This window comes from Camponotus floridanus, unplaced genomic scaffold, assembly GCF_003227725.1.
Source record: "Camponotus floridanus strain SB8 unplaced genomic scaffold, Cflo_v7.5 scaffold32, whole genome shotgun sequence".
Taxonomy (NCBI): Eukaryota; Metazoa; Arthropoda; class Insecta; order Hymenoptera; family Formicidae; genus Camponotus; species Camponotus floridanus.
The window spans coordinates 1,805,731-1,816,505 of record NW_020229459.1 but is presented as its reverse complement, the minus strand read 5'-3'; the positions used below and the strand labels follow the sequence as shown (position 1 = coordinate 1,816,505).

The 10,775-nt window shown below is 30.7% G+C and overlaps 1 protein-coding gene across 2 annotated transcripts; it reads left to right on the top strand.

The window, feature by feature from the left end:
- The first annotated feature begins 436 nt into the window (after positions 1 to 436).
- LOC105255753 (egl nine homolog 1) lies at positions 437 to 10,414 on the top strand. Of its 2 annotated transcripts, none has more exons than XM_025410449.1 (5): positions 437 to 1,304; positions 1,571 to 2,274; positions 6,757 to 6,876; positions 8,137 to 8,347; positions 9,482 to 9,545. In XM_025410449.1, the coding sequence occupies exons 1-5, from the start codon at positions 872 to 874 to the stop codon at positions 9,493 to 9,495; spliced, it is 1,482 nt and encodes a 493-aa protein (XP_025266234.1). In that variant the 5' UTR covers positions 437 to 871; the 3' UTR covers positions 9,496 to 9,545. The 2 variants fall into 2 exon arrangements, with proteins under 2 accessions (XP_025266234.1, XP_011263521.1); XM_011265219.3 differs by lacking the exon at positions 9,482 to 9,545 and adding an exon at positions 9,773 to 10,414 and having other exon boundaries at positions 439 to 1,304.
- Positions 10,415 to 10,775: the final 361 nt, after the last annotated feature.

Genomic DNA, 10,775 nt, shown 5'->3' with positions numbered 1-10,775 from the left:
ATATCTGGTAACATTTTCCAAATAATCTGTTATTTTTGGTACTATTTTCCTTTCACCTTTATTTTCGAATAAAATATTTTGTAATTCTTCATTATTATCATTACTATCTGAAGAAGAACTACTCGAAGATTCAAAAATAATGTTTTCGAGTAAAATATATTGTTCCATAATAATAATTAGTATAATTGCAATACTTTCATATATTGTATGTATGTACATACGGTACAATACAATCTTAATGATCCCAGTGGGAGAAACGAAACGCAGCACTGGGAGTTTTCAATACTGCCAACTTTATCTTTTTTCCCAACACCAACCAAACACATTTTCGAACGCACTGCTTGGAGGAAATGACGGTTGGATTGGTCGTCGCTTTATTCCCTAGCATAGAGGGTCTCTAGGGAAAAGCGATTGGTCGCCGCTAAATTCCAAGTCACTAGGCACCAGGTTTGGGCCTAGGCGCGTCTAGTTCTCGCCTGCTCCGCGACCTCGTCGAAAATAAGTCCCGAATTTTCATTCCGGGAATCTTTATTCGTCGCGCTTTTGGCAAACGTTATTTTTAGACCCGAAAGACAGAAAGTTCGATTCTCGAGTTCATATGTCGCACCGCGTACCCTGGGGTACCACCATGTTCCTCCTGACCGGAGGCGCCGGTCAAGCTTGCCGCGACACTGAACGGCGGCAGCGCGAATCGGATGAAACGGAGAAACGGGATTCCGTCGAGAGGAGCTGATCGGAGCGGCTGGCGGCGCATGTTATCACTCTCCTCCTCGTCGTCCAAGAAATGTCGTCGCGCAACGCGACGGCATTATCCGAGTGAAGTGAGCGGAAAGCGTGAAGTTGGCCGACGTCGAACGCGTGAAGTTGGCCGATGTCGACCTCGACGCCAACAACGTCCGACCCCGTCAGTCGCCCGCGAGCCACGCGCGGCGAAGGTGATGCTCGCGCGATAGTCGGCGACGCGTCGTCACGGGTGACCGTCTGCGCGGTCTGCGACCGAACTGACAAGCTGCTCAGGTGTTCGCGCTGCAAGGCCGTCTTCTACTGCACCAAGGAGCATCAGAGGCGCGACTGGAAGCGCCACCGGGAGTTCTGCGCGACTCATCCCGCGCGCGAGGACCCGACCGAGTCGGCCCATCCCTCGTCCCCCGGGTCCAGGAACCCGCGCGACACCCCGTCCAGGCAGCGGCCCGTCAGGTCGTCGACGCCGAACGTTCCGGTTCCTAACCTGAGCAAGTCCCCAGCCCCGGATGCGCCGAACGTTACCTCGGAGTCGGCGTCTAGGAACGCGAAGCCTGTCCTAGGTACACTTGTGTTTTTCTTTTTTTCTTTTCCTTCGTCTTTCCTTCTTTCAGCCGGAATCCGCGCTATTGCGCAGTAATAAACAATGAATCCCAGTCGCCGATAAATTTGTGATATAAATAGCTCGGCAATACTTTATTGTCGGTTACTCGAGGATCGCACAGCTGTAGAGATATATAGATACCCTGGCGATATAAAGCTCGCTATTATCGCTCCTCGACTTGATAAAGTTGACAGAAAGCTTGTACATACGTTCATTTGATCGTAGATTCCGTCACTCAGGGGGAGAACGGATCGAGTCGTCAGCAAGAAAGGAAGGAGAATCAGAATCTGAAGAAGAAGTCGAACGGTGGAAGGACGAGAAAGGCGCGTAACAACAAGGCTGACGGTTGGACGTCGCCTATAACGTACGAGGGAAGCTCGGAGGACACTATCCTGGGAGCACGGGCCGAGCTCCTGAACCCTGCTCTAGAGAGCTCGAGGTTTCTCGAGGGCCTGAGCAACGCGGACCTGGGTCTGCCAGTCCAACATCACAACGGCATGAAGAACTTCCCTGAGGTGCGACTGGGCCAGGAGGAGGAGCTCTTGCCCCCTTTTCTACATAGGAATAGAAATAATCTCGAGGAGTTTATAGACAAAATTTGCCAATATGTGATAAGGGACATGGACAAGTACGGTGTGTGCGTGGTGGACAAGTTTCTAGGCATGGAGAAGGGTCTCGCAGTGCTAAACGAGGTTTTATACATGTACAGTGCCGGATTGTTCGAGGACGGACAGTTGGTCTCCAATAAGGGTAGCACAAACGACTTAAAGACGATACGTGGTGATCAAATAATATGGTTGGATGGCAAGGAACATCAGTGTCAGAATATTGGCATGCTGATCTCGCGGGTCGATGCGATCATTATGAGAGCCAATAAAATGCACAATAATGGAAAGATAGGGAACTATACGATCAATGGAAGAACAAAAGTAAGTACATCCCGTTTTTGTGGTATCATAATTATATTACAAGTAAGCCTAAAAGAAATTAATTATTTTTAACAAATTAGTTTCAATAGCAATCGATGTTATGACACATTTATTTATTTATTATACAATAAAAGGCATGAAACAAATAAAATAAAAATGAAAGGAAGGAATAGCGAACGTTTCGACCCTATTTTTGGGTCATCTTCAGCGCAAATGTGATGATGTGATAAAAATATAACAAAGGTGTTACACATCTGAATCGATGGGATAGAATGCCGCCCAAAGTAATACTAAGTGTCTCGGTATCTCATTATGTTGACGATGCCCATGTAAAATAAAGGTGAAACAAGATAAATGGATAACGTAAGCTAATATATAATGGAAAAAATATTAAAATTCAACGTAAAAAGGTGAAAAAGATGCAAAGAATTAAAAGTCCAGTTAATTATTTTTCACCGAAATAATTATTTATAAAATAATTTATCTCGGACAGCGCGTGCGCCCCCGATAAGACAGCTGCATATTTAATATCCACCTGATCTGAATTTTAATTAAACGAGACGAGGTATCTTTCTCTTTCATACATATGCAATCGTGGCTCAAGAGGAGAAATATTAGCAGGATATATGCGATTTTCTTGGACGTGGGAACAATGTCGCGATGACACGCCGAGGTGAATGTGATAGACAAGGTCAAGATTTCCAAAAATGTAGTCATCATCTGCGAGAGAGAGAGAGAGAGAGAGAGAGGAGGAGTGTCACGTCGAAAGAAGGAAGAGAGGGGAACGAGAGCGCGAAGTGCAGTCAGTCACGTACGCCGCACGACTCCCACCTTCTTCCTCGACTCTCACATCTACGCGCGAATCACGTTACACATTTTCATATTACATATGTTCATCTCCCGCCCGGCTGCCGAATTGCGTCGGTTCCCTCGGCAAGATTTTGCCAACAAATATTGATTGATCTCCGATCTGATTACTCGATACTTTTTTGTAATATTTAATATTTAAACGCGACAATTTAGGAATTTAACAAGAGACACGTACGTGTGATAGCTAAAATCTTTTCTTATTAAAATAATTTATATTCTCGTAAGAAAAATAAATAAAATAAGTAATTGTAAAATGAATGAAATTATAAAATAAGTAATTTATAAATAATTTATATAATAATTTATATAAAATAATTTATATAAAATAATTTATATAATATATAATTTATATAATAATTTATATAAAATAATTTACATAAAAATAGTAACCAAAAATAATAATTTATTAAAAATAAATAGTTTATATTTATTAATTAAAATAAATAGTTTATATTTTTATGAGAAAAATTATGCAACGGTTAAAATAATGTATTTAAGCCACTTTGTTTAAGACTTTTCAATTTTTCCTCTTCTGATTTTAAATAATTTAATTTTCTTTTTTTTCTGAAAAGCGTCACTTTCTTATTCCAAAAAAAATATTATTATTGCTATAAATGAATCAACCATGAGAATACAATAATAATAATATATATTTATTTTATATATATATATATTATATATATATTTATTTTATATATATTTATTTTATATATATATATATTTATTTTATTTAATTTTCTTGAAAAATGTAGAGATTTGATACACAAGACGAGGAAAAAATAAAACTTGCCGTCGAAAGAGGAATTTAATGATAATTATATGAAATTTAAAACCTCTCGGAATTTAATTTTCTCTTACATAGCAGTATATTCTTTCTATGTTTCTTCAACATTTAAACATAATATCCTGTGTATACATCAGTTTTTTTATTTAATCAACAGATACAGAATATATTTCCCGTTTTATCGGCGATTGTATTGCAGTTCGTTAAACTCGTACCTGTTTAATATTATTCGATGCGACTATATCATTGTTCTTTTGTATGATTTATCAGTGTCTATTTTTAGTTAAATATATGATTACTCTTTCATATACATATACATAATGAGACAGGGATATATGTTCTGCGCATTCAATTTATCAAACATTTTATTTTGCGCAATATTATGTGTTCACGATTGTGCTGTAATTTATACGCGCGTGTGTTAATATTTATGATACATATAGTTGAGATGTGTTAATCCGTTTATAAACGAATGCGTATTTTCGTATGAAAGATAAGCGAAATCTTGTTCGAATAATGGCTAATGAATAAAAGAAATTGACGGTCGATTAGTGTACTTCTTTTTACTACACAGAAAAAAAGGACATTCTTATTTTGAAAATATATTTAATTTTAACATGGAAATCTTGAGATTATATCGCGTTAATTTAAGAAAAATATAATTGCTTGAATAATTGCTTACTTGAATGAAGCCATTTTATATAGTTCAATTGAGAAAAATATATTCTCATGATTTAAGATTTATTTTTCTTGAATAGAAAAGAAACAATGATGGACAGAAAATAACATTTTTAAATCAAAGATTATAATTTTCTTAAAGTGGAATTAAATAATTATATATTCTTGAGATGACAATTACAATATTAAAATAAGACGATAATATTGTTGAAATTTAAAATTATTAAATTCTTCGAAGAAGATTAGAAATTGTTGCGTATATACGAAACCATTTATATAATTTATATAATATTTAATTCCACTTTAATATATTTATATAATTATTTAATTATATAAATAAATATTATAAATATATATTATATAATTATTTAATTCCATTTTAATATATTTATATAATTATTTAATTATATAATTTATATTATATAATTATTTAATTATATAAATAAATATTATAAATATATATTATATAATTATAAATATATATTAAATAAATATTATAAATATTATAAATATATATTATACAATTATTTAATTCCACTTTAAGAAAATTATAATCTTTGATTTAAACGCGTTAGTTTAAGTATATAAGTTTTTATTTGACACTTCTTTTTTTTTCTGTGTAAGTAAATTAAAATGTTATTAATCTAACATACAAGATTTCCAAGCAAGCTTCGAAGAAGTACATTTACATATTTAATTATCATACGATAGATACGATTATTAATTGTCAGCGAAATCTTGTTCGAATATGAGTACGACTATGATAAAATTTTGAAGTTCCAAGGGTATCTCGATAAAAAGGTGTCTTCGTCAAAATTGACACATCTATCTAATCTTTATTTATAAGTGTAACATTTCACATTTCTTGATGTATAAATTATCGATTTAAAACGTACACGTTAAAATATTTATAAGGATAATAATTCAATTTTCTTTCAACGACTATTTCCTCGGATTTAAACTTTATTAAAGAGTCTATAATTGGAAAAACACAGTTGCTTAGAGAAAAATACTTCTATATTTTTTCTCTGAAAGAAAAACTAGGAATTGACGTAAGAATTATTACAATAGCAAGAATTCCTATATTTCCGATTATCATCGGATTATTGCAATGAAAATATTTTATTATCAGAAAAAATGATTCGCACGTAAAATACGTCTTTGCAATCAAGTGTTGCGTTATAAGATGTACACTAGTATATCATTTGATAATCGAGATTGAACAAAAAACACAAAATATATATCTGTGCATTAATACAATCATTGTATCTGTCTGTTGCATTTTCACAAAAAATGCAACAATAATATATATATATATATATATATATATACTAGATGTGTCACGGGTAATTTTCCCGGCTTTTTCCTCTTTCATTCATGATTAGATTAATAATTTTCTAAAGTGCACATCATATGTGAATAACTGGTTTTAGTTCTATATCTTTACTTTTGTAAACAAGTATTTTGAAAAGTCACTAATATTTTTCCATGAATTTGTAAACAAGTATTTTGAAAAGTTACTAATATTTTTCCACGAATTTATCTGATGTGAAACAGTTCTTATTCATCCTTTCATATTTAAATTTGACACATGTCAATGCGCATTATTACGATTCTGCCTTGTGCATTTTTGTCCTCTTTTTTTTTTTTTTTTTTAATGAATAGTCTTGACACGATCACTCGAAATACATTTTCATTTGTATTCATACAATAGTATTCATACAATTTTTAACAACTAGTATTCATACAATTTTTTGAATTAAATTAATTAAATTAAATTAAATTAAATTAATTTAATTAAATTAATTTAATTAAATTAAAACTGTTAAAATATTTGTACTCTTTTTAAGTTCAAATATAAATATTAGGATATAAATGATTGTATGTGACAAAATAAATATATTTATATTTTACACATTTAGTGAAGAGAAAGATAATACATTTCCTTACTTTCACTTGATCGTAAAATATGTCAATCATTTTTTTTTATATCGCATAAAATCTGATATTTCAATAATTGAATATATTTAATATATTTAATATATTTAATAATTGAATATATTTAAAATTCATTTTTGTTAATCACGATATAACTTACGAGATTACGATTCTCTCTTTCAATAAAATTTATTTTTTCTTTTACGTTCTAGGCAATGGTGGCTTGTTATCCTGGTCACGGTTCGCATTACGTGAAACATGTGGATAATCCTAACCGAGATGGGCGTTGCATCACGGCTATTTATTATCTTAACCGAGATTGGGACATCAAGGTACAATTCCATATATGCGTATATGTCTTTAATTATACTTATAACATTACGTACGAGGAAAACATATTTAATCATATACGAGAAACTTCCTCAATTTTACAAATATCGTACTACAAATAACTGAGATTATACGGGGTAGATCATTTTAATCAATCCACGCAGATGTCTCAAAAGGGAAGTTTCTCAAAAAAATGTTTCAGACAAAAGTTGTATGGCTTCAAAGGGGGCATAAGATAGTAGCAATTATTTGACTTTGGACAGTCGTTTGGAGATCACATGAAAGTCACCTTCAAATTCTTAAATGGGAACCTCAATTTTTTATTGCATATTCTTGTAGCTTACCTCGAGAGCTTTTCAAAACACTATAATGAAGTATTTTTTCATTGAGTATTTTTTGAGTTATGAGGCTTCAAATAATTTCTTAATTTTACATAAACCATAAAATATCTGATAAAATATTCATTTTTCGATCATCTTACCTTAATACTTTTATGTACAAAATAATGAGAGGAATCAATTGTTGTAAAGAAAACACATAATTACATATTTCTTCTTAATTAACAATTATACAGGGTGGGCCATTTTAAGTGATCCACTCAAATATTTCGGAAAATAATGAAAAATCAAAAAAATGTTTCAGATAAAAGTTGTATGGCTTGAAGGGGGCCATCAGATAGTGGCAATGATTTGACCTTGGAGAGTCATTTGAAAATGACGTAAAGATAACTTTCAATTTCTTAAATGGAACCCCCTATTTTTTATTACATATTCGTGTAGCTTATCTCGAGAGCTTTCCAAAACACTATAATAAAGTATTTCTTCATTGAGTACTTTTCGAGTTATGAGGCTTGAAATAATTTCTTAATTTTGTATAAACCGTAAAATATCTAGTAAAATATTCATTTTTCGATTATCTTGCTTTAATACTTTTATGTACAAAATAATGAGAGAAATCAATTGGTGTAAAGAAAACACATAGTTATTTTTAAGAAAAAATATGTAATTTGCAATTAACAATTACATATTTTTGTAATCTCTGTCTTCCCTGTATATCTCTTCTTAAAAACTATTAAAATTACAAAATTGATTCTTTTCTTTTAATACATTACAATTCATTATTTTAACCCGCGAATCGGAAACCTTAATAAGATCTCGCAAATGTAACGTCGTTCTTGAAGCCAATGAATAATATAAGGATATAATAATTGTATGTAACAATGGAATTTATAAATAATTGCTTATTTGTTTTATTTCACGCAGGAGAATGGCGGACTTTTGAGGATATTTCCCGAAGGATGGCGCGATCAAGTAGCAGATATCGAACCACTTTTCGACAGGATACTATTTTTCTGGTCCGACAGGCGGAATCCGCACGAGGTGCAACCAGCATACAAAACGAGATATGCTATCACACTTTGGTATTTCGACGCCGAAGAAAGGAATCAGGCTTGCCGGAGATATCAAAGAGAAAGTGCGTAAATGATCGCATGGAGCATTTATTTCTTTACCCCTTTCTCCAATACACAAACTAGTCATTTTTGCATATCAATGATGATTAGAATGAAATTAATCCTCGCTATACCAAGATATCTTATAAACAGAAACCTTAAGATCTTAAATCTTAAAGATCTTGCTTTTTACTTTAGAAATCCTAAGATTTTAAAATTTTATATCTTGCTATTTTTATTATGTTCATGTGTATTAAAATTATGAATTAAGATTATTAATTATAGGTAAAATTATAATTTCGAGTAACAGCGTAGTAATTTTTCGCATTTCCATATCTTATGAACTATATATGACTCGCATGCGATTTCGCTCGAAATTAAAAAGAACGTTATTAAGTTTCAATACATTTGTTTTATCTTTGTAGTATGATTAATAAAATGTAAAAAATAACATTAAGGAATTATCTTTTTGTAAAAGAAAATTCAGTTTTACGTTAATCGAAGGATATACAGAGTGGTCCTGAAATAATTAGTCAAAATCAGGGATCGGATTGGACTCGTCATAAGGATGAAAAGTTCCCATATACATGCTTATATATTCTATTATTATATATAAACATTTTATTCATGTGGCAAAATGCAAAAATTATAATATTAATTCTACTTGTAAATATATGATAAGCTAGAGCACAAATTTATTTTTTAAGAGAACTATACGAAGAATAATAGTTCGTGAGACATAGAGTGCGAACTTATTACGCCATCTGATTGGACTAAAATTACTATTTAAAATTAATATTTTATATAAAATATATATTATTAAAATATGTAATATTAAAATATATATTTATAAAATATAATAATTTATAAAATATATATATTTTATATAAAATATATATTAATATATTATAATAATATTATAATGCACTCGCACGCATAAAAACGGGTCACTAAATTAGCACAATTTTTTTAACATCTTTCAATAGCAATAAATCAAATTTGAGTTACAACAAATTTGTTTCCCATTTCTCAAAGTTTATCTTCAATGTCCGCCATTTTGGGAAACATTTTTTAAATTTGAGTTTGTTTTATTTTTGAAAGGAATGTTTAAGCTTTAATTTGAGCTTTATTTCATCTCAATATAATGATTTTTGCAGATTTATCGCTATAAAGAAAGATGTAAAAAATTGTGCTGAAATTTAGTGGCCCATTTTTTTGCGTGTGAGTATATATAATATTATAACATATAATAATATTATAATATTATAATATTATAATAATATTATAATATTATAATTATAATATTATATAATATTATAATTTTTAATTATTTTAATAATAATAATTTTTAATTATTTTAATTATAATATTATAATAATATTATAATATTATATTATAATATTAATGTACTATAATTATATATTATTAATGTATTATAATTTTTGCAGGAGGAATTGAATAGCATATGAAAAAAATTATATCGGACAATGCGTGTTTACGAGGAAGTGCAATAAAAGTATAAAAGCGTACTTTCTTCTTTTTTTTTTCCTTTTTTTTTTTTACAGATGGCACTGTAATATATATGTGATGAATTAATGTGTGTAGTTGTTGCAATTTACACTTATATATGTAATCGTTTATTTCGACCTTAAAGATTCTACGTTCGTACGTTGCAATGAATATTCAAAATGTCTGCTTCCCATATTTTAAGAAGGAAACTTATATACCTGTATCGGCCATTAATTTCCCCTGTGTAAAATATATCAACGATTCTACTCTAACGAAAAGCGTATAGTATTTGGAATATTTTGAGCGAAAAATTTGTAAGATATATGTACAAAAAAATTTCTTCCACAGGAATTCACTATTGCAAATATTATTATACATATATTTTACATCTTGATTGTATTTCAAGTAAATTTATGTCCCTGTAATGTTTGTATGCGCCATTTCTTAGCAATATTAACGCAATTGCTGATCGCTGCAGAAATGATATTGCTCACTTGCAAACAAAATGTTAGTATTATCATGTTGTAATGTTACTGTTAACGACTTTTTACGCTTAATACATAATGATCATATTTGGTTTACCATGGCCAGTAATTGATTTATGCTTCCAGTGCGATAAATTGAAATAAATTGGGATTCAGTCTGTACCTGTATAATGTTATGTACATTGCAAAAATGGTAGAGAAACACTACGTTTAATATTATATGTAGCTATTTATATATAATATTTTTTATATATATATAAATAGCTATATAAATAGCTTTTATATATATATAAATATTTATTTATATATAATTTATATATAATTGATAGGAAAGAATAAGCAAGTGTGTACCATTTGTCCTATTCGGAAAGTCTGATGTAAGATCCTATTAGTCATCTTAATATAGGAAATATGAGAGAAGCATTTTAAGATAATTAGAAAGAGGTATTATATTCAT

Coding starts and splice junctions, on each gene's coding strand:
- LOC105255753 (XM_011265219.3), top strand. CDS start 872: ATGTCGACCTCGACGCCAACAACGTCCGACCCCGTCAGTCGCCCGCGA. Junction 2,275..6,756: donor CGATCAATGGAAGAACAAAA/GTAAGTACATCC, acceptor TTTACGTTCTAG/GCAATGGTGGCTTGTTATCC. Junction 6,877..8,136: donor ACCGAGATTGGGACATCAAG/GTACAATTCCAT, acceptor TATTTCACGCAG/GAGAATGGCGGACTTTTGAG.